Genomic DNA, 25,093 nt, shown 5'->3' with positions numbered 1-25,093 from the left:
GGGCGGCAATTGCGCAGCAGCATTATAATTTGTGTTTGGTAGTATATTTGTAATATATACAATTTCAAAATTATTAAAAAATTCAATAAAAATGTCAATGCAGTGTGTGCATCTTATAATTTAAAAGAAATATCTATATTGTAAAATAAAAATTTGCGACTTTTTCGAAAAATACACAAAAGTGTAACCAGATGGCGTTATATTTTGGTATATTTCTGCTATATTTTACAGTATATTACAATGCATTCACACGAAGTGTGGTTTGCCAGTCAGTTTTGTTTCAGACATCACATACGACAGAGCTGCAGTGCGCAACGCGTTTAAGCCGCCTGTACGTTCCCAACATTCTTTTTTTTTGTTCATAGTTTTACACAACTAAAAAAATACGCGACGCGTCGAACGGTGTGTGCATGTTTTTTATATACAGTTCGTTGTTTGCGTTGCAAGTGTTTTTTAATTGCAATTTTGAATGCGCGCAAGTGTAATTAATAATAAACAGCGTCCCCTCGCCTCCTTTTTGTTGCATAGAAGAAGATCCTTCAACTTTCTATACAAGCCAAAAACCAACAATAACAACAACATAACACGAAAGTCTATTTCGCTACCAATTTGAAGTAAAAGGGTGCTATTAATAAAAGCAAACAAACCACAAAACACTATGTGGAGTCCCACACATTGCAGTGTAACTGGTAAGTGCAAAAAACTACAAAACCAAAAAAAACAGGTGCTTCTCACACTCTCACTCCACAGTTGCTTGTCCCCCACCCCTATATTAAATGCCATTGCATAAATAACATGCATAAGTATGTGTGTGTTTGCATGTATTTGTAAGTGGGGAGCGACACTTGGAATATCGCATTAAAAATTAAACTTGTTTAATTGAAGTTGTGTGTGTGTGCAGTTAAAACCCACAGCCAATTGGATAACACACACGTTATTATTAATATTGTTCGAATTTCGAATTGCGCCTAATACTTTGCTTTATTGTTGTTGTTATTGTGGACGCCTTGTTACGCTTGGCCAGCAATAAGAACAACAACACATCTTACTGTGTGTGTGTGTGTGAGACAAAGATTTTGTTTGTTGCGAGAGTGTGTGTAAGGTGAAAAGCATTGTATTATCCCCTCTCTCTTTAACACATCTTGTTTTCAAATTTCACTTTTCTGTGTTGTTTTGTGACGCAGTCGTTGACGTTGATGCGGACGTCTTTTGACATTCGACAGCGACTGCGACGTCGCTGCTTCTGTTGCTGCGGTTGCTGCAAGTTTTCCCGGTTTTCTCTTTTTTGTATTTTTTGCTTTGTATGTTGCCTCGTATCAGTGATTTGCACTGATAAGATTAACTTTAATATTTTTCGTTTTGCTGTAGCTCTTGCGATAGTATTGTATTGGTATTTTTTTGGCAAAGGCGTCGCTTACTCATCGCGCGTGACTTCAAACTGCAACAACAATAACAACAAATGAAGCTTACACACACATAAGCACACTTTGCCATTCTCTTCTTTTGTTTGATTGATTTCTTCTATTCGCTTGTTGCGAATATCTCTCTATGCATACTTTACCTGTTTCTGTTTGCTTCTTTTTCGTTTTGCGTTTGTCGCATTCTTTTGAGTATGCGTGTGTTTGTACTTGTATTTCCACACATATATTTTTGTGGGTTTTTTTTTGTGTTGGGCATGTTTATGTTTTTTGCTTCATTTGGTTGAATGTCAGTGAGAAATCAGCGCTTAATTTCAGTGTTTGGAATCGTGACAAAATCACCGCAAAACCTGCACAGATTATACACTTTTTCTCCCGCTCGCTTGCTCTCTCTCTCTCTCTCTCTCTTGTAGTATAATTTTAATGACCATGTGCACAACAATTGTAAAAATGCACATCAGTTTTTGTATGGTGGCATGCAAATTTACATACATAGATATATAGCGATGAATAGGTAAATGACTCACAAATAATTATTGCTCACAAGCAAAGATAAAAACAAACACACACACGCACACTAATAGATAAGCGCCGAGAGATGACAACTCTATACATGTATGTGTGTGTGTGTGTGTGTGAGTGAGTTGAAGCTTGCTTTGATTGGTACTTTGCTTTTTGCCATTGTTTGTCCTTTAGTGTAGTCTGTCTTTCCACCTTGAACTTGGACAGTTACTCAACTCCGCTGCTATCAAAGAGAGACAGAGAGAGAGAGAGAGAGCGAGGTTTGCAGCTGTGTATGTGTGTGTGTGTGTATTTGCACAGCTCCAAATAAATTGTAAGAAAACAAGAGAAACAATTAAGCGGCGCTCGAATACTCTTTTGTTCTTTGCCAAGTGTTTTGCATGTTAAGTATTTGGTACTTTAATAACAAAGAAGAATTAGAATAAGTTGTGTGTAGCAAACGAAATGATAAAGTCATTGTATACTTTTTGCGATGGCCATTAAGATACGTTGACGTCAATTAATAAACAAATCCGTCGACTGGCGGCTGTCTCAGTGTCTGCGTCTTGGCATTGTTTGCATTCTTGATTGATAAACGTATGCAGAGACACACACAGACACACATACTCGTACACACACAGCCAGGCAGAGACATGTGCCACTTGCCAAACTGAACAAGTGACTAAACATAAAATAATAGAAGCATTTGTGTTTGTATCTCTTTTATTTGTCATCGCCTTGTTTCAATATTTACTCTTGAGATGAGCGCACTCCTCAAACACCCGCACACTCCTTACTCACACACACACACACTCACACACACTTGATCGTTCGCTCTCTTATTCACACACACATAAACACCTGTTTCTCAACACGTTCTTTTGAATCCCCAAAACAATTTGGTTGAAAACTTAAGTGCTTTGCGCTCTCGCTCGTTGGTTAATGAGGGAAATTGCTCAACTTTTCAATTTTCAATTGAGTTGTTCTCTGTTCTTCTTCTTCACTACTTTGCGATACTTATATTTGCTCTATTTACAATGAGTAATGAGTTCGTTTCCCAAGTGAATAAACTTGATGCACTCCAAAATCTTTGCATTGAATACTTTTGAATACACTATGTTGTTATCAAATTGTGAATACGTCTGTATATAATATTTGATCAAGATATGAAGTATCTCAAACACTAGCTAATATTTGCGTGCAAAAGTTGACGCGGAACAAAATTATCAAGAGTCAACTTGGCGTGTGTATTCCTCCAAGATTAGCTATATTATAAATAGCCTAAAGTAATTACAATCCACGAATAATCACAAAACAAATAGCACTAAAAATAGTTAATGTGAAATTTAGTTTCATAGTTGAGAGATTTGATTTTTCCTTATTCAAGTTTTTTCTTTAAATAAGTGAATAAAATAAAAATTACTTAATTACTAAATATTGCAGAATTTAATTTAATAGTTTAGAAATTAAATTTTTTATTATTTCTTTGGGTTTTTTTAATCAAGTAAATCAAATAAGAATTATTTAATTAGTAAGTAATGTAAAGAGAACCCGAATTATTTTCTTTTTATTAGTCATATTATATGTTATTATACACTTTTCGAAACTACTTTAATATAGCATTTTAAAACAACTAAATACGGCAAATATTTTGCCATATTTCCAACATTTCTTAATTAACGAAACTGTCTGTCGTAAAATATACACTTAACTTTAATGGATAACAAAAATGGAGCCTAACTTTTATGAAAATGATAATAATTAGAGCTTTTGCAATTATTTGTTTATTATCATAAAGTTCTGCACCAACAAATATTACAATGCTTTAGCTTTAGTTGCTGTTCTGATTAGCAGGAACATCCAATCATCATCCCAATTTTGTAGGGCGTGTAATATAAATATTAGCATTTTAGTGGCACCTTTTGCTTTCCCTTTACATGTGATGCGTCCTTACTTTGTTTAGTTAGGCGTAGTTCCTCGTTTTATTTTCACATTTTCACTTCTCTTCTCTCTTCTCTCTATTGGGCTGTTTGCACGCATTCGGTCGGTTTATTTGGCATTTAGCCTAAGTAATGAGGCCACTCCCAGAGTGCGTGACACTCCCTCGTCGTTGTGGTCACCCTCTCTGTTGCCCACATCTTCTTACACTTACATACATATATGTATGTACATATATATTCTCCAATTCCCGCTGCAATCACCATTTATGGATCGTCGTCTGTTTTTTGAAGTTTCCCTCTGTCTGCTGTGGCTGCTGTTTTGAGGAGAACTTGGTGCTGTGTGCTGTCTAATTGCTTGCGTTATTTTTAGCCATAAATTCTTGGAGGCCAAGTCGTTTCGACGTCTACGGAGTTACAGCAACAACAACAGCAGCAACAACAATTGGAATTGCGCAATGCGCTCGCTACCTTTTGAAGCAGACCACGAAAACCCATCAAACTAACCAATCAAGCAAACAAACAAACATATTTGACTAAGCAACCACCATGAATCAACAGCCAACAACCAACAACTACAACCACTGCGGCCAATCCCTAAAACGAAAAAAAAAACAATATATAAAGAATTTAATCACATACGATTTTAATTTTCAAACTCACCTTAATTGCATTAACTACATTATATCATTCACATACACACTGGCAGACAGATGAAAGAATGTTTTTTCCTTTATCTGTATTGCAAAATGATAACATTTTTGCGTTAATCAATGAACTCACCTGCTAAAAAAATTCACTCTAAATCAATTACCACATTGTTTATGATGAAAGCAAGCTTCCTTAACCAGTTTGACAACAACAACAACAACCACAGCAATGAAAAGGTATCATAATTATGACTCACAGAGTGCGTCATTCTGCACGGAGAAAGAGAGGAGAGAGTGGAGAGTGTGTACTCGAAAGTGTCTCATGTAGATTCGAAAACTTTACTTTAACTTTGCTGTACTTCAATCGTATAACTTTCATATTTCTGCAGTTATTTGCTTAGCACAAATCTTTGAACTATGTGTGGAGCTAAGATTGATTCGGTATTTTTAGTTTTAGTATTTTTTAAAGAATATTTTCAGAATTTTAGTTGCTGACCAGATTAAGTTTAATCTCAGAATTTAATAGACATTTTGCTAGATAAATATATAATATAGTTTTGCAGAAATTTTATGTATTGTGTGGAGCTTAGATTGTTTCGGTATTTTTAGTTTTAGTATTTCAGTTGTTGATCAGATATACCAAATGAAGTTAAGTTAAGATCAGAGCGGAATTAAACAGATATTTCATCAGAAAAAAATATTGTTTTTCAAGAATATTATGTATAGGATTATTTTGGTATTTTTACTTTTAGTATTTTTGTAGTATCTTAGTTGTTGATCCAAATTGAGTTGAAGATCAGAGCCGAATTTTGTTAGATAAATAAAATAGCTTTGCAGGAATATATTATTTTTCGTTTTAATTGCATTTTATTTTTAGTTTTAGTATTTTGTAGTATTTTATTGGGTATATTAATTGAGTTAAATATCAGAGCGTAATTTAATATATAATTTATTAAATACAAATATACAGTTTTGCAGGAATATTATGTATTTTTATTTCAGTATCAATTGAAGTTAAAAAATAAATCAAGTTTATTGAGAGTGAGGTTTTTTATTTTATTTTTAATAAGTGTTGAGCAGGAACTGCAAAAACTATATCAGTATTATAAAAAATATATTACAGTTTTTAAAAGTTAATAGGTGTCATATACGAATATTTATGTATTTCCTTTTTTATAAAGCTTGCTATAGTCATTTTATGTTTACTATAAATATAAAGTTGATGAGTTACAGTTTTAAAAATATTATTAATATATATATAGAATAATGTGTATTTATTAAATCACAAATGCAATCACCTTCAAATATAAATTAATAATTATTGTTGATAAAAATAACAGCTTGAGAATTCTAAATTTACAAAATATATTTTTACATATATGCTTGAAAGAAATTATAATGTTACTTTTAGTTGAAACTTTTTTGTTCAGATTTAAATGATTGTTGTGAGGCTTTTGTATAAATTTTACAGAGCGCAGATAAGATAGTTAATGTAATTTGAAATGTCTAGTTAGATAAGAGGGCAAAGAATTTATTTGCTGATAAGCAGCAGCAGCAGAAGCAGAAGTCGACACAATTTCTGAGATTGACGCAGGGACAGGTAACAAATAAATATGTGTATGAGTACATTTAGTTTATGGTTCGATCGACCTGATTGGAAGAAGTTTAGTGTATATACATGTAAGAATGATGTAATATTGTTTTATTTAATATAGGTACGCGGGTGGGAGTTTTGTAATATAAAATACACGTTTTAGATTAAATGTATCGAATTGTTCAACTTAAATCTCAGACGACCGTTCTGCTTGCGACTTTTCTCTCTTCGCGTTCTTTCTCGACTGTGTTTTCCTCTTCGTCCTGTGTGACCGTCTTTTTCGTAGCCTTTAATACCACCTTGCTGCTGCGGTCTGGCAACACGTCTACATACTACTTTACACTCGGCCCTCCTGATCCTCATCATCCGTCTCGGATGATAACAGCTCTTCGTTCTCTGCCACGAACTTCCACAGCTTCATGTTGTCGCAGCTTGTCGTTGTGATGTTTGGTCCTTCGACGTTAGTTGCTGCTTTCTTTACATCATATCGACCGTTGCGTTTCACATTAACGATCTTGTATGGACCCAGGAATTCGCTCGCCAATTTACGCCCTGCTACGAATTGTGTTCTTTTGATGGCAACGAGGTCACCAAGCTTGTAAATACTTTCCGAACGACGTTTCTTATCGTAGTTGGCCTTGTAACTTGCTTGAGCTTTCTCAATGTTGCGTTTGGCTTCGGCACGCAGATATTGACGTTCTTCGTTAAATTGTTCGACTAACTCTCGATTCAGCAGCTCCAGTAATTTATCGTCGACCTTATTACGAATCTTAGTACCAAACATTATCTCAAATGGGGATGCGTGTGTAGACGAATTCACGTGCGAATTTATAGCCCTTTGCACACTGGATACGTGTTTAAACCATTTGGACGGCTCTTCTGCAGAAACTTTTGCGATAATCGAAAGAATGGTGCGATTGACCCTCTCGATTTGACCATTGCCTCTAGCCACTCCTGTCGTTGACCAAACGTGCTCCACCATATTAGCACTTGCAAACTCCGCAAATCCATTTGACGTGAAAGCGACACCTCTGTCGCTAACGATGCGCATTGGGAAACCGAAAATGCTTGCCCATTCGGTTAGCTTCTTGACAACTTCTTCGTATCCTGTTGACTTAACTGGGAAAAGCCATACGAACTTGGAGAATGCATCGACTACTGCCAGTATATACTTGTAGGCCTTTGAAGTCGCATCCATGGGGCCTAGATGGTCGATATGCAAAGTATGAAGAGGTACATCTCCCTTGTCAATACAGTGCAAAAAACCCTCTTGCTTGCCTAACTTCTTGCTATGGATGATACAACGGATACAATTAGAAATGTATTTTGACACCTTACCCTCCAAGTGTGGTATAAAATACTGCTGCTTAATGCTATGCATTGTCTTTTGTACAGCAAAATGGCCATCTTCGTGGGCGTTGGCTATCACCTCACGCTCCATCATCTTTGGGACCACCAAAAGCTCGTTTCCCGCGACTTGTTTAAAGAGTAGACCTCCTTTCATCTTGTAGTCTTCGTACGGACCTGCTTGAAGGCTTTGAACTACTGCCTTAACATGTTCATCCTCTTGCTGAGCCTTCACCAAGCGAGCATTAAGTTCCGTTGACACCATAAGGACATTCTGTGGGTAGCGACTTAGATGATCTACGTGTTTCATCTTTTCTCCAGCACGGTGTTCTATATCGGGAGTAAAGCCTTGTATGTAAAGCACCCATTGCTGCACATCTCTTGGAACATCTTCTTTGGTCGTTGCTTGTTTAAAAGCTGCACAGTCGGTTACTAGCTTGAATCGGATTCCTAGCAGATAATGACGGAATTTCTTTAATGCTAAATATGCGGCTTTAATTTCCAAACAGTAGCTATGCTTCTTAGATTCAGCTTCGGACGCCTTTTTGCTCCAGAAGTGGACAGGATGAAGCTTTCCATCGAACCACTGCATCAGCATTGCTCCGAACCCTTCTTTGGATGCGTCAGTATGTAACTCAGTAGCAGCATCTCTGGCGTATATGTGCAAGATCGGTTCACAAGTTAACAGCATTTTTAACGATTTTATTGACTCCATCTGTGCAGGACCAATCTTAAACTCGGCGTCTTTCTTCAATAAGTTGGTTAGTGGTAGAGCGACTTCAGCGTATCGGGGAATAAACTTTCTGAAAAAACCTGTCAGGCCAAGAAACGACTGAATATGTTTGATGTTTTTGGGAGTTGCGAAATGTCTAACAGCTGTTGTCTTCTCGGATCCAGGCCAGATCCTTCCATTTTCTACCATATGCCCCAAAAAACATATGCGCTGCTCCAGAAAACTGCATTTCTTCCATTTTATTTTTAAGTCGAACTCGGCTGCTGTTTCCAGTACTCTTTTCGTTTTTTCCATACATTCGTTCACGGTTTCGGAATATACGACAATGTCGTCCATATATAACTGCATCACGTCTTCGTTTATAAGTTTTTGAAATATATGGTTCACGAACCGTATAAAGGCTGCTGGTGAGTTCCTGAACCCGAATGGCGCTTTATTAAATTCAAATAAGCCTTCTCGTGTTACAAAAGCGGTGAACGGTTTGCTGGCCTCTTCAACTGGCACGTGGAAAACCCATTTTCCAGATCCATGATTGTGAAATACTTAGCGGCTTGCAGCTTTTCTAGAACGTCTTCAATAAGTGGCACCGGGAATTGATCTTGCAACACCATACTGTTCAATTTGCGATAATCGACGCAGACCCTTAGCGTTTGATCTTTTTTTTTAACAACGACGATTCTACTAGCTACGTGTGAAGACGATTCACGCACAATACCTTTTTCCAGCCATTCGCTTACTTGATTCTTAACTGCTTCTGCTTCACCTGCGGATAAGCGACTTGGCGGCTGACGAAATGGTTTTATAACTCCATCTGGCGTGATGCTCAACTCGATTGGGCACTGCTTTCGTGCGCCAACTCTTTGAAAACTTGTATCGATTAATTCCATTACCTTTTCTTTGTATTGAGGCGCTACTGCAATGTCATTGTGCTCCTCGAATACGCTGAGAACATCACCTGAATATTCCATTAAGCACTTCTGCTCAGAATCAAGGCTTTCGAATATGAATCCATTGGCATCAGCTGAGAGCTTGAATTTCTTGATAAAGTCATATCCCAACAGCGCACTATACTCCATCGCACTATTTGGCACCACCAAGAATTTGTGCTCTGTGTGCAACTGGTCGATCTTTACACGCGCATTGAAAAAGCCTATTGGTGTCGTGCACTTATTGCCTAAGCCACGCAAGGTAGATGCACTTTCAAACATGTCAACATTGTTCATCTTTTCCATCACATTTTCATTTACAATAGTGACGTCAGAGCCAGTGTCAACCAGACAGTCAACACGCACATCATTTATAAGGATTGCTTTTAGACGACGCTGATCTGCAACAATGTGTACTTTGTTGTTACCTTGAGTACAATTGCGGGATATATGCCCGTTCTCATTGCAACGGAAACACTTAACTTCGGCTTTACATTCGTTTCGTTTGTGATCTGGTGAACCGCAATTATAACAATGCTCTTTACGTGATTTGTTTGCCGCATCTTTGCTAGTATAGCCCACTGTACTTGAGTCACTGTTCTTCTTCTCGTTACTTTTCTTTTCAGGTTCTTGTGTCAGTTCATAGATTTCGTACTCTGCCTTAAGTGCCTTATATGTCATGCACCGGTACATAGCACATTTGTACTCGCTTTTTATCTGTAGGCCATTGACAATATGACGTATCACTGCTGCCTCTTCGACATCGCCTGTACTTGCCAGCTTTTTCATTTGGAGAATATATTCATGGAACGATTCAGACTTTTTCTTTTTACGATCGCGCAACAATTGATGAATATCGGCACTGTTCCAAGTGCGCTTGAACTCTTCAATTAGCTTCTCTTTCAAGTTTTAAAGTCACACACCGATTCCGATTCCAAATACAATTTAGCCGCACCAGTCATCTTAGCCCTAGCTTGGACATATTTTTGTTTTTCCGACAGTTCATATGCATCGGCATTGCATTCGAAATTTTCAAACCATTTCAGCACTGGCACCGTTGTACCGTCAAATTCGTTGATAATTTTCTCAAAACCATTGGCCGCAATCCTGACGCGATTCTCCCTTTGCTCATCTACTTCCACTTTCAGCGCCATTAGTTGGATTAGCTGCTCCAACTTGGTAGAAACGTTTATGTCACCTTGCAACGCCATATGAAAATCCAAACTTCCTTGCGAATTTGTTGTTATTTCATGATCCCCTTCCATCTTCTCTTCTTTTTTTTAATACTTAAAATTGTGTTCTTTCCTTTTCTTTATCTTGTGTATGCTTGTGTTTCGTATTCTTCTGCAATACACACCAAACACCAACTGACAGACGAATACACACAATTGTAACGGCTTTTTCTTCTCTCTATACGCTTTGGTACGCCGTCTCTGTCGCTATTTCACCACTGCACGCAATCGAGACTTTAATGTTCTGCATATACACCGACGCGATCGTTTGACCTTGAACACTAAATTGTTTTTTCACTGTTCTATTTCAACTTTGGGCTGATTATTGTAATTTCTTAGTCTCACAACTTCACAACTTTACAACTTTACAACTTTACAACTTTTACTCCAAATTACCAATAATCAGCTTTTTCAACGTAGACAACTTTTCCAATCTGTTTTCAAGTCACCGATTTTTATTACACTCACGCACACCGGACCGGTTGAGCCCCCCCAAATGTAAGAATGATGTAATATTGTTTTATTTAATATAGGTACGCGGGTGGGAGTTTTGTAATATAAAATACACGTTTTAGATTAAATGTATCGAATTGTTCAACTTAAATCTCAGACGACCGTTCTGCTTGCGACTTTTCTCTCTTCGCGTTCTTTCTCGACTGTGTTTTCCTCTTCGTCCTGTGTGACCGTCTTTTTTCGTAGCCTTTAATACCACCTTGCTGCTGCGGTCTGGCAACACGTCTACATACTACTTTACATACATATATAGCATGGAGCTAACATAGTTGGTTGTTGCTTTGGACGTGGACGTGGATGTGGATGTGGATGCACTTATGCGAAACAGTTACGATTCATTGCCCCGACCCAGTTAGCGACTATTCCAGGCAGGCAGGCAGGCGAACGGAATAACAGAAGTGCAGCGAGTGAAACAGGTCTGAAATCGGATCTCAACCCCGCCTCCTGTCGCACCAATTGATTTCCAGTTAACGTTTTGCCGCCAACTGCCAACTTCTTGACTGCTTTAGCTTCTGCTTCTGCTTTTGCTTCTACTTCTTGGCTGTCAATCCCCTTTGCTTGCTGCACTGTGAAAGAAAGATTCTTTTGACCTTTCGCATTGAGTCGATGAACATGCAATGCTTAAATTGTCTCTACGTGTCCAACAATTGAAGCAACAACAACAGTAACAACAACCCATCATTTAATTGCCCCCTTTCGTTTTGTGCAAAAATAAAACAAAAACTATTTTGAATTTTTTGCATTTTCCGCGCGCGCGGCGCATGCAACAAAATAATGCATAATAATAACTGCAGCAACAGCAAAAGCAACAAAACGAAATGCAGCAATGCCCATTAAAAAAAGAAAAATAGATAGAGAAAAAATGTTTATTAAAAGGCCGAGCAGAGAGTTGCGTTCGGTTTGGCTTCGAGTGGCTTTTCCACGCTGGGGAGCAATAAATCAGCATTTTCGCACGATCTTTGCAATTGTTGGTGTAGTTTATGATATTGCGGCTAATTGTTGTTGTTGTTTCTGTTGTTATTGTTGTTGCTACTGCTGCTGTTTATTATCAAATGCTGCTGTACTCTTAACGGGTTTTCAACTCGACTGCTCGTGTTGTTTACGCATTCACAGCGAATTACATAAAACCAGCATCAAGCATCGACATCATCATCGTCATCAAAGAGAAACACTCGAAGAAGAGAACTAAACCAAACATCATTTACATACCAAGCTCAAAACTTGACTTGGAAATTCCCGGTTTGGTCAAAAGTTCAAACCAACATTAAACATTTTGAATTTCACAAGTTTCCCGGAGAATATTCCTAGAAAGTAACAAATTATTACAGCATAGTTGTTATTAAATTTAAAAACTGTTTAAACTAACATTAAACATTTAGAATTTCACAAGTTTCCCAGAGAATATTCCTAGAAAGTACAAAATCATTTCGAAATAATGGTTATTAAATTTGAAAACTGTTCAAACATTAAACTCTTAGAATTTCACAAGTTTCCCAGAGAATATTTTGTACATAATTGTTATTATAATAAAAATTCTCTGAAATCCATTTTAATATACAAAAAAGAATTATTCGTTAGTTTCAATTGTTATTAAAAATTTGAAAAAATAATTTTTATGTGGGTTTTCTTTTTGATAAAAAAAATGTTTATTAAATTATAAAGTCATTTCAACATTTTTTTAGATATTATATAAAATTAAAAAACAATATTATTTTTTTCCGAAGAAATTGTTTATTAAATTTTAAAGAAATTTTAAAAAGATTATTATACCTCTACCTACTAAAATAATGAGTATAGTATTTATTATTACAAATTATTTAAGAAATACTTTTGTATGGGATAAAACTTACAACTTTCTTCGAGTCTTGGCTGCTTTGATTGAAAATCTAGTATATTTTGACCTATATGGTATATTTGGAGTATAGTACTTAATCGATATACCAAATATGACCTTAGGTATAGTATTTTTGCGGTTTTATATTAATTTACATAATAATATATTCTGTTGACAAACAACAGCGCGGTATTAATCTTAAAATATACCAAAAATTATATATATATAATATAAATATATAATACCGCCCAGTTTTTTCTAGTTTTTTTTAATTAATTTTTTTTATGAAGAACATGTTTAATTATTTTTATAGACATTGGAAAACGATTATTTTTAACTTCATTTAAATTTTTAGAAACAAGAAGTAATTTTTATAATAATAAAAATAAATCTAAATAAATTATTAAAAATTTTATAAAGACAGCAAGTAATTTTAGGTATTTTTAATTCCTTTAAAAAGGAACATATTTTACACTTTACAAAAACCTTTAAAAATATACCTTTTAACTTACCTTTAAAAAATATTCCACAATTTAGAATAATTTAAAAGTGCAATAAAATGTTTTAACTGAGCTTTTCGAAAGTTTCTACAATTTTGTATAATTTAAACATGCAATAAAATGTTTTAACTTATCTTAAAAAAAAACTTGCACAATTTTTCATAATTTTTTCCAAAAATGCAATAAAATGTTGCACATTTTTTTCTCTTATGGTAAAGGCCACAAAATTAAGTTTTGGCAATTCGTTAAAGCAATTATTATTTTAATATATATATATTTTTTTGGGATTGTCAAGCGACATATCGAATTTGTTAGCAAAGGTGATCTTTATAATTGGTTTCATGGTCGTCGCAGCCATCGAAGGGTAATCTACTATGTTGAGTGAGTTTTCAAAAACCAATTTGCTGGTCAGTTAACTGATTTGCTCGCTGGCAAATTGAAGCAGCAGCCAACACACAAACAATAGGGTGACAATTAGCAAATACTACATAAGGAGAGCAGAGACAGAAACAGAGAATTCCGAGTTAGTTTCTGAGTTGCCAATGCCAACGGAAATGGAAACTGTAGACTTAACAAAAACCCCCCCCAAAAAAAAAAGCTAAGCGAAAACGTTTGAATTGTTTCCATGTTTCTTTTTTTTAATTTGGCAGATCTCTTGTGTATGTTTCTCGTCTACGATTTGTGTAGCTTTGTATCTTTATTTTTTGAAATGCAGCTGCTGCTTCGGCTTCTCTCTTCTTTGCGTTTGCCTCATTAGCATGCGCCGAGTGCTCGAGGAGCATTGGCCTCGGCATCATCATCATCATCATCATTGTTGTTGTTGTTGTTGCTTTGTCTCTCATTAGCTGCCACGCCCCCAACATTTGCCTTTAACTTTGCTGCCAGCAGCTCACGCAGTTTGAAAGTGGAACAGCGAACTCAAAATGCGTGTTGAGAATTTCTTACATTTGTAATGCGGCGACTTTTACTGCTGCCAACAGAGGGAGACAGAGAGAGAGAGAGAGACAACGATAGAGAGGTGCTGCAGCTCCCCAATATCAAAAAACGTCTTTGGCCAAAAAAATAAGGTCGCTTGGCTCTTAACGGTCGACTGCCACTTTTAACTGTCGCAAGTTGAGTTTGGTTTTTCCTTTTATTTCATGTTCATACCCGGTACTCATAAATAAAAAGAGTAGCATAAGTTGGTGGCACAACTAACTATTACTTAAAAGCTATATAAGATAATGGATATTTAGAAGATATGCTTGATTATAAAATCAATGGAACTTTGCTAAAAATTTGAACACTTTTAGTATAGAATCCTTATTATTCAATGTAATACCTCAGCAAAACAGTTATATATCTCTTATACAAATTATAATAGTATAAAAAGCAAATAAACGAAAGAATATAATAGAAGCAAAACTGTTATACATCTGTTATACACATTATAATAGAATAGAAGCAGAACAGTTATACATCTCTTATACAAATTATAATAGTATTGAAGCAAAACTGTTATACAAACCATAATATAATAAAAGCAAAACAGTTATACATCTCTTATATAAACCTTAATAGAATAGAAGAAAAATTGTTATACATCTATTATACAAACCATACTAGAATAGAAGCAAAACTGTTATACATCTGTTATACACATTATAATAGAATATAAGCAAAACAGTTATACATTTCTTATACAAACCATAATAGAATGGAAGCATCTCTTATACAAACTAAAAAAAATGCAATCTATCGAAATATTTTGCTCCAGCATATTTCAAAGTCGAGCATACTCAACTGTACTTTACTTGCTTGCCTTTTATTTGTCGTTTATTTTTTGTGTGTTTTCTTTGTCAAATTGCTGGCGCGTTTTAAAACGCCTACGAAAAAAAAAGGCAAAGCGGCGCATAATTGAACAATCTCACCTCCATGAAAAATGTATGATAATCATCGACATAACGATCGGTAATGCTGCCATCTAAGGAAAATTAAATTCAGTTAGTGTTTTACGTGAAAATAATAATAATAATAGTCGTAGTAGTAAGTGTAGTGAACAAATTTCCAGAGGTTCGGATTCGGCAAGAGAAACAACAACAACAACGACAACAAAAGCAGCAACAATACGACAATGATTTCATTGAAATTAATTAACCTCAAATGCTGACCTCTCGCTTGGGAAGCAGAGGCCAACGAAAAAGTTAAAAGACCAAACACAAATGCGACAATTGCCAACAGTTGCATTGTTGTTTGTTTTATCTATTCTTTTTTTGTTGTTGTTTTTGTAGCTATTATTCCTTATGGAATTGGGATGCCAAACAAGGTGCAGTCGTTTGGGTCATGCAAAGAATTTGAAAATAATTGAGACACTAAACAAAAGCCAACTCAACTTGCGTTGGGAACCCAACACACAAAAAAAAAGCCAAAATTCTAAAGCTCATTATCTTTACAGATATGCAAAGAATTTCTTACTTTTTTTTCGATAACAGTCCAAACAATTGCTATCAAATTTGATGTAGTCATTATACTATCTATAAAGTTGTATAATATGTTACTTATAGGCACATGTTGCTCAATAAAATTCACACATTTTCCTGCTTTTTGCGGCTTGCAGAAACAAAACTAAAAAACTGCATACGTAATGCTGCTATTAATCAAGAAACAAAAAACTGCATCTTCATTAAAGATGTTGGCAAAGCTATTTCGCACTTTGCATAATTCGTTATTACACTTTTTGGTTGATTCTTCGCTTCGTAACTTTTCGATCTAGCAAACATTTTATGTAATAATATTTCTTTAAAAGATAGATCAGATAAACAACTAAAAAGTATAAACTAAAACTAGATTATTTGTTATTCGACTTTTCTCTCTTTGATCTCTTTGTTTATTAAAGAATAAATTTGAGAATGCAACTGAAGAAACCATAAAATAAAATTGCAAAAATTCCTATAAATGAAATTTCTACCTTATTCAATTCGAACTATTTTCTGTAAATTGAATGTAGTATTTAATACTAGATTTAATATAATAAATAAATAAATAATAATTGCAATAAATAAACCTCAGTTTTATATAAGCTAATCGCTAAGCTATAAAAAATGTTTTCAATTGAAATAATTAGTGTACAGAATATTGGTTATGAATGCCTGCATATATGCAAATTATATTAATCTATAAATATAGTACAATCTGTAGGTCATATTGTAAGCTGCTCAATTAGTTGTTGTTCGTACTGTTTTGCCATATATTATTAATTAAAATGTCAATAATATTACAAAAATATGTGCACGTAGTATCGCTATATACACATCCGTGTATTTGTTTTTGTCATTGCATTCGTTTCATATGTTTTCCATGTATTTGTTAACATTGAGCTCCGTTCATTCGCTTGTTGGTTGACAATGACGGCACTCTTCTTACTACCCATCCATCCATCCACCTGCTGTCGTATCTCACTCTCTCTCTCTCTTCCACCCACTCGGCGGGAGTGCGCGTGTATTGCGAGAGTGTGTGCATGCATGTATGTAGGTGTGCTTGCCCACAATTCATTGATGACGCCAGCGCAGCGCTTTTGCTCTTGTTGTTGTTGTTGTTATTATTGTTCAGTGTATGCTTGGGCTTCTGTTTTTGCTCTCGACAAGCTCTCAATTACGTGTCGAAAGCTTTGTTGCGCCCTCTCCACACCTGCCCCAATGAGGTGCAAAAAGTGCTCTGGGCACAACCAATATTTAATCCGACTCCCGGGCCACTATAAAATCGAAGATCGAATTGCGAATGATCAACAATCTCATTCGATTTCACGACGCGTGACTCAAAAGCAAAACAACAATGAATTGAAATTGTATTATTGAATTGCACGACGAGACGCGAGAGACGCAAGAAAATCCATCACCACAGCCGCCCACAAACTGTTGCTCTCACTCTCTCCCTCTTGCTTATTTTGAGTTTACTCTTAGTTGTCATTCCGCACACTCTTAGCTGTTGTTGTTATTGTTGTTGCTGCGCTGTTTGGCATATTTTGGCGTTTGCCTCTTGCCATTTAGCATTTGCCATTTCTATTTTGGTGGCGCTGCGGCAAATGGCCGCCATTTGCTTTTGCCATCTGCCTCTGATGTTATTGTTATCGGTATCGACACCAACAACAGATGTCGATTGCGATATCGATGGTGATGCACGAAATTGCAATCGTGCGAAGCGACAGCTCCAAAATTGGTCACCCTGCAAACCGGTTTATTTATTATTGATAGTCATCGGTAAAATTCTAGCCCATTAAGAGTTATCTATTGCCTCGATAACTGTTGTTGTCGTTCCCGCTGCTCTATGTCTGTTTGTCTACCGGCGTCTTTAACCTCAATTATCTAAATACATGCATATGTATGTATGTTTCTATATAGGTGTTTGTATGTGTGGTCTGAGTGACTGGCGATGTCGTTGCAAAAAAAACTGCCCAAATTGGCTTAAGTTATGTGGCCGAAGAAGAAGAAGGCAACAATAACAACAACAAGCGATGAATACAGGTCTAAAACAGAACGGCAAACGGGCAAAGGAAAAAACTGTTAATGTAATAATAATTATTCGGCGTCAAGACGCCCACTGTGGGCAACAGCCACAACAACAACAACAACAATAAGGCAATGGGCAGCGACTTTTTGCACTCGACTTCACTTCTTTCACTCGAAATGCAAAAGCAAAACAAAAAGAGAGTGTTGTGTCTGGGTGCAAGTGCGATAGAGACAGAGAGAGAGTGGATAGCAAATTGGCAAACAAAAATTGTAAGCTTTACTTTTCTATTGAACACTTTTCACTTTATCTACCATTGTTTTTGTTGTTGTTGTTGTTGTTGTTGTTACGAGTCTGAAATTTGCGCAATTTGCGTTGCGGCAATCAGCTTGTGCAAATTGTATTTAATCACCTAGACAAACACATTTGTAATTGCGTTTGTGTGTGTTACAATAGGCAATAGTCATTGATTAGATAAAAACAATGCAAACTTAAATATCTTCATAGTCACAACTTTTATATTCGCAATTAGCCAGCCAGTTAGATATTTAAATTCGATAAGCTTTCAGCTATTCAGAAACATCGTTTTATTTGGGAATATTTTTCAAATATTTAAATGGAAATAAAATTAATCTTTAACTAATATAATATATTTTTAATGGATATAAAAGATTTCGCAGGGAGTTTTAATCAAAATTATATTTATTTAAAAAAAAAAATAATTTTTTTATATTTTTATTTTATTTAGTAAAAATATATGATATAATACTATATTTATGTTAAAAGGAGAAATACAATTTCATTTGCATTTTTTTCTTATTCTTAATGAAAAAATGTAAAAAAAAAATTACATTTCTGTTTCTAAAATTTTCTTCAGTTTTTTCTTTTATTTACAATCTGTCATTTTCTTTAATGAATTTATTTTTAAGATGCGATTTTTGGTATTTAGTTTTATTAGCTTTCCTTTCTTCAAATTATTCTTATTTTATTTAATTTATCAAGCTCTTTAACATTAATTTATTTCATGCTGTTTTCGAATTAAATCATTTAATTAATTTGAATCCGCATTTACATACATGATTTTAACAACTTTTCGCAATCAAAATGCATTGTTAGCAGATTAGATTAGCAATTGTAATTTAGGTTCATAAGACTTAGTTTCTAATGCTGATCCGAGATATATTTTATAGCAAAAGATAGTTGCAGTACTTTCTTCTCAGGCTGTTGCTGCTTTATCGACGCTTTCTCATCGGGATTTCATATTTGGTGCTCACTCTATAAGGCTTGTTTTAACTAGTAGCAAACCCTAATGTATTCGAAAGAGAATGCTGAGAAGCTGAGAATGGGGGAAGTGTTCAAAAATTTCCTATGCATATATGTAACTGGACTGGAACCGACAAACCAAACTCAACTCAACTCAACTCAATGTCTTGACTCTCTGATGATGAACAATGCTGCGAATTTCTGCGCAACGCGCAAATGCCAAAGCAAAAATTATTTTGTGGTTTCCATATCAGCCGGATGCTGTGACTATGGCTCTAGTTATGGTTTTAGATTTGGATTCGGATTCCGATTCCGATTCGTCGAGGTCACGAGGCGCTCTCAAGTGAAACTCGAATGCGACGCGAAATTTGTGTGTTCGTTGCTGTTGTTGGGTTGTGTTTGTTGATTTCGCTTTTTGGGTCGCCGACGTCCGATTGTGAACTGAGTCACACTCGTCACTCACTCAGTATCCATATGCATGCGAATTTCTGGCTGGCTTGGATTCAATTTTCAGTTTTTTTTTGGCGACACACTCGACGAAGACCTCGATGTTGTTGACACAGCTGCCGGAAATGGAGTCGGGGCAAATCAAAATTGAGACATTCCCCCGGGAACTCTTCTAGGCGCTATTTTTGGCATGAAATGAACTTTGTAAAACACTTCTAGATGTGTAAATACACGATACTGAGTGAACTGCTGACTTAATGTTGTGTTTAGACTGTTCAACAGTCGGTTCAGCTGTTTAAATGCATGGATCTCCAAGTCTATAAAAGATAGCGATCTGAAACTTGGTCAACACATTCCTTAATTCCTTTCTGACTTCACAATATGCTGGCTGATTTTGTATGTCGTGTGATGATTCATTTAAATTATTAGTTCTGCAACTATTTTCGTACATAATTCCTTGTAATATTCATGTTAGTTTGAGAAATTCAAATTTATTGCTAGTGAGTCAGGAAATTATGAAAAATACCATAATATGAAATAATCTTTAGCATTTAAGTACTCTATTTTAGTTGTCTAAGATCTCCCTTAACAAACTGAACAAACATCAAGCTGACTTTATGTTATTTCTCCTTCTTTTCTGAAACTTGCCTAACACATTCCTTAATTCCTTTCTAACTTCACAATATGTTGGCTAAGTTTGTATGCCAAACGATGATTCATTTAAATAATTAATTCTTCAACTATTTTCATATTATTTTGGTAAAGAATTCCTAGTTTATTTTGAGAAGTTTATCGCTAGTAAGTCAGGAAATTATAAAAAATACTTTAATACAATATAATCCTTAGCATTTAACTACTCTTCCGTTGTTGTCTAATATTTCCCTATACAAAACTGAACCAACACCAAGCTGACTTTCTGCCACCTTCTTTTTATCCACTTACAGTGCAGCGTGCACGAGGTCTGCTGACCAAGGGCAAGAATGGCACCAACAACTGCTTCGTCACAATCGCCCTGGGCAAGGAGAAGTACCAGACATCGGTCAAGGACAAAGCCGAGACGAGCGTCAACTGGAACGAAGAGTGCGAACTGTGAGTTTTTGAGCGCTAAAACCCAAAATTGTACTTTTGTCATTCAATTGTTCCTTCTCTTCTTGCTTAGCAAAATTCCCGATCAGGGGAATCGCGCCGAATTGACGTTGACGTGTCTGCATCGCAACAATCTGGGCATCGATGAGTTCCTGGGTCAGGCAACGCTGCCGCTCAAGGACATGGATGTGTACGACAGGCCGCGGGCCAAATGGTTTAAGCTGGAGAGCAAACCCGGCAAGGAGAAGAAGAACAAGGAGCGTGGTGAGCTGGAGGTGCGCATTGCGTTCGTTGTCAAATCCGGTTCACTGACCGATCTCAGCAAGAAGGACAAGCACAAGTCTTCCATTGGCCAGCTGGCCAGCTCGGTTGGCGGCAGTCTCCTCTCCATTGGCCAGGGCGAGAAGCGCAAGAGCATCAAGAAGCTGGCCGGCTCCCTCAGCTCAAAGTTGCACATACGCAGCAAGAAGAAGCATGCCGATGGCGATGACAGCGGCTCGTTTAGCGGCTCCTTTGCCAGCATCGGTACACCCAATAGCTCCAATGGTCTGGGCAGTGGCATCGGTGGCGGCAGCGGTCGCCGGCGAGGCGGACAGCGGGCTGGCGAAGCGGATCCCGGTGTCATTAGCGAGGACGAGGATGAGTTTGTCTTTGACAATCTGTCGCACAAGAGCTCGGGCAGTTCGCTGAACATTCAACGGTCGGGTCTTCAGGTGCCGAATGCCACGGTCGGAGGAGGTTCATCGACCGGAAACTTTGCGCCACGCAATCCATCGCCGTTGCTGAGCAACGGTGGACTGGGAAAGGGGGGAAAACTGAATGGAGGTAAGGCCAACAATCAATTGCAAGAGACACTCGATGAGGATCCAATCGTGGCGGAGATGGAACAGCTTGAGCTCGATTTCAGCGTTCGTGCGCGCACTCTGCCCGCTCCCTCGAAGCCGCCGCGCACCCAACCAACAACAACAACATTGACCGAAGAAGAGTTGCCTATCGAACGGGAACGGGAACGTGAACGTGATGTTGATGGTGGTCCTGAACCAGTTGTAGGTGGTGAAGTGGTGAGACCTTTGGTGACGCCCCGACCCGTTTCAGAGCCAGTCGCCACACAGCAGCAGGATGAGTGGGTATCGAAGCTGTATGGCAATAACAAGTATCTAGAGATTGGCAGCAGTGATTCCCTCAAGCGTCGTAGCTGGGAGTCGCGTGTCCCGCTGCCCGCCACCAGCGAGGAGCCGCCAGCGTTGCCGCCAGCGTCGCCGCCTCAGCTGCCTGCCAAAGACGCCAGCTCCTCTTCCTCCAGCAGCAGCTCCTCCTCCTCATCGGACAGTGAGGCAGATGAAGAAGTCGAAGCAACCACAGCAGCAGCAGCAGCAGCAGCTGCTGAGCCTCCGAAGGTTGTTGTGGAAAAGACTCGCAACAACTCGCTGTTCTCCTCCGATGTGGACACACGCAACTTCGACTCGTTCAACTCGAGCTTTGCTCAGTTCGAGCAACGCCACAGCACCGCCATCTTTGCGGACGATGAACCCCCAGCGCAACCGTTGCCCAGTCCACGTGCCACGCCCCAGCCGCAACCGCGTGTCAACAGCAACAGCGAACAGCTGAACAAACTGAAGACGGAATCAGCGGCTCTGGTCAAGGCGGAGGCTGCCGCTCAGGAGGAGGCAGCTCGTCAACGGCGGGCGGAAGAGGATGCTCGACTGGAGGCCGAGTTGCGTTTGAATGAGGAGCGTTTGCGTGAAGAGGAGGCGGCCCTGCAGCAGGAGTTGCAGCAGCAACAGGAGCTGGAGGAGCAGCGACGACGTGAGGCCAAGCGGCGTGAGGAGGATCAGCGACTGTTGAGCTTTGGCAAGCGATCCACATCGCTGGAGGAGCAACAACCACAACCGCAACCACAGCAACAACAACAGCAGCAGTCTCAGCAAAGGATTATAGAACCTACGGTGGCCGCTGTCGATGATGTGCTGTTGGAGCCCAATTACTTGACACCGGAGCAATCTCCCAAAGAGTTTAGCAGCAACGGCGGCGGCTTTGAGAAGAGATTGGGCAAATTTAAATACGCCAATAAGCGAGGTGAGCTGTTCTACCCACAAACAAACAAAATCAAACAAAAATGTAAAAGAGTTGAGCAGCAAAACGAACCCAGCAAAAGAAAAACCTCTTAAAACTAATCCACAAATGCAAAAACCTCCACTCTTCTACCTACTTCGATTATAAAAAACTCCCAAAACTTATGCGTGCGGCATGGGGAAGTGCGGCGAGTGTGGCGCACAGTGTTGTAAATCGCTGGCGGATCGAACAACGAACAACATACCGAACGAACGAACACGCGAACCAAGCAATCGAACCAAGCTATTTTCCAAACCAAAAACAAATCAGCCGTCTTCACCAATTCCTGCGTCAATAATATTTTTACCATACACCATCTCTCTCTCTCTTTCATTCACACTATGTCTATCATCTATTTTACTTAATATTTTTTTTGGTATATTGTTCTGTTTTTTTGCATCCGCCAGCAATTTATGTTGCGAACTTTCCAATTGTGACAATCAATTGTGAACCAAACTAGTTCCAAAAGGAACAAACTTAAACTCACTTCATCTGTTGCACTGTCTCTATCTCGCTCTCACTCTCTTTTATGCCAGTTTTGTAGGTGATCACTAATTGTCTCTCCTTCTCTCTCTCTCTCTCTTTCGTTTTCATGTTGGCAGACAAACAGAATGACACCGACAGCAACTCGCCAAGTCCCAAATCCACGGAACGCATAATTATTGGACATGAAAAATCGCTTACGGAACGTCGCTCCGAGATCTCTGCACAGTTGGCCAAAAAATACGATGGCAAATCGCGAGAGGTGAGTTTTTGTCGCTCGTGTTGTCTCACTCCCACTTGAACTAAATGCTAACCCCATCTACTTTTCATAGGAGCTAATGCTAATTGCTAACGGAATGGAGAATGAAGCGTTGTTGATGCGACAGCGGGTTAAGGAATTGGAGGATTATCTTGATAATTTGCTGTTGCGTGTTATGGAAACACATCCGAAGATCTTGCAGAATCCCTATTCACGCACCACATCGGCCAAAAGGTTAGATTCGCATATTTAGAATACTATTTCATGCTTGCCTTCCATCTCTGTCTCACTCTCACTCTTGCTCTATGTACTGCTACTTTGCATCCTCTCTCTCTCTGTCTCTCTCTCTCGCACATTCGATCTGTCGTGTGCTGTTCTCGTTTTTGCTTTTGTTTTCCCTCCATGCATGGCGCACTAATTTGCATTGTGTCTAACATTATTTATGTGTTTATAATTTCCTTTTGTTGCCTTTATTGATTTTTTACAAATATATACATATATTTTGTGTATTTCTCTTTTTAATTTAGTTATAAAAATTACATCAATATGAATGACTTTTTAAAGTAAGTGCTGTGAATTTTGCGCATGTATTTTTGCACGCACACTAAAACAAAGCAAAACAACAACAACAACAAACAAACAAATGCACTACTCAAACACACGAACAGCTAAAACCAAGAACAACAACACTTCGGAGAGATAGAGAGAAAGAGAGAGAACATCCGCAGGATCAGTACCTGGCAGCAAGAACAACAACTACAACTACACACCCACAACAACAACAACTCCAGCATGCGACAGCTGAGATCGCTGGCAAAAGAGAGAGAGAGAGAGTAAGAATGTGTTTCTGTCTGTTGCTAATGTGTTCCCACTAAGGTGTTGAGATTACTTTACTGACTAAACTGTTTCCTCTTACTAATTACATTGCGCTCCTATTGATTGCTTAACACTTGTTGCCTGCACATCACAAACACACATTTTCTATACTCTCGTGCACAAATTAATTATTTTATTGAAATCCAATTGAATAATTTCAATTTATTTTCTCGCATTTGCAGCGGCTAAGTGTCACAGCAGTCAGCCAAAATCTTCGATCCAAGCAAGCAGCTTGCTGTCAGCGCAGAGCAGGGTGATGCTACAAAAGCTGAATGCTGCACCGCCGCCGTCGCGTTTAAATTTAATAAATATAATAGAAATCAAATTGAACACCAAGTTGCCTTTTGTCGTCATTAGATAAATTCAAGTGCTTTCTTATTGTATTTTTGTTAGCATTATACATATATATATATATATTTACACTACAAAAACAAACTCTTAGCTATAAGGACGATTTTTTTACATGGCCTGACCAAACAAATTGTTCAAGTCCCTGAAATATCTACTATATAGCATTAACAATCTTTTTTCTTGTGTGTCTTGTACTTTAGTAACATGACATTCGGATTTTTCTTGTTCCGCGTGCTTGTAAATTCACTTAAATTATCTTATTTGTCAAATGTAAACAATTGGCCAACAATTGTCAGGTTGAGTTTCGATTCTATTCAATTATTTGATATTTGATGCTGAAATTATCCAAAAGTATTTATTTTTTTTTTTTTTTGTTTGTGCATTTTAATGTTTTTTTTTGTTCTGTGTGAAGAAGTCTGCAAACCGGCTACAATTGAAACAATTTATAGTTAAGTAAACCTTAAATTATTTATGTATTAGATGTTAAGTGGAGAAAGAGCAATAGGAGCGAGGAGAGAACTACATACAGTTATACATAATATGTTGATT

General features: G+C 37.5%; 1 protein-coding gene across 3 annotated transcripts; it reads left to right on the top strand.

Moving 5' to 3' along the window:
* The first annotated feature begins 263 nt into the window (after window positions 1–263).
* LOC132795450 (rab11 family-interacting protein 1) lies at window positions 264–25,093 on the top strand. 3 transcript variants are annotated; one of them, XR_009633438.1, is made up of 7 exons: window positions 264–689; window positions 20,322–20,466; window positions 20,537–22,539; window positions 23,178–23,320; window positions 23,391–23,551; window positions 23,845–24,150; window positions 24,376–25,092. XR_009633438.1 is itself a non-coding variant. In XM_060806154.1 (6 exons), the coding sequence occupies exons 1-6, from the start codon at window positions 659–661 to the stop codon at window positions 24,380–24,382; spliced, it is 2,490 nt and encodes an 829-aa protein (XP_060662137.1). In that variant the 5' UTR covers window positions 264–658; the 3' UTR covers window positions 24,383–25,093. The 3 variants fall into 3 exon arrangements, 1 of the variants encoding a protein (XP_060662137.1); XR_009633439.1 differs by having other exon boundaries at window positions 266–689; window positions 20,537–21,288; window positions 24,376–25,091; XM_060806154.1 differs by lacking the exon at window positions 23,845–24,150 and having other exon boundaries at window positions 24,376–25,093.

This window comes from Drosophila nasuta, chromosome X, assembly GCF_023558535.2.
Source record: "Drosophila nasuta strain 15112-1781.00 chromosome X, ASM2355853v1, whole genome shotgun sequence".
Taxonomy (NCBI): domain Eukaryota; kingdom Metazoa; phylum Arthropoda; class Insecta; order Diptera; family Drosophilidae; genus Drosophila; species Drosophila nasuta.
This window is presented reverse-complemented; position numbering and strand designations above follow the sequence as displayed.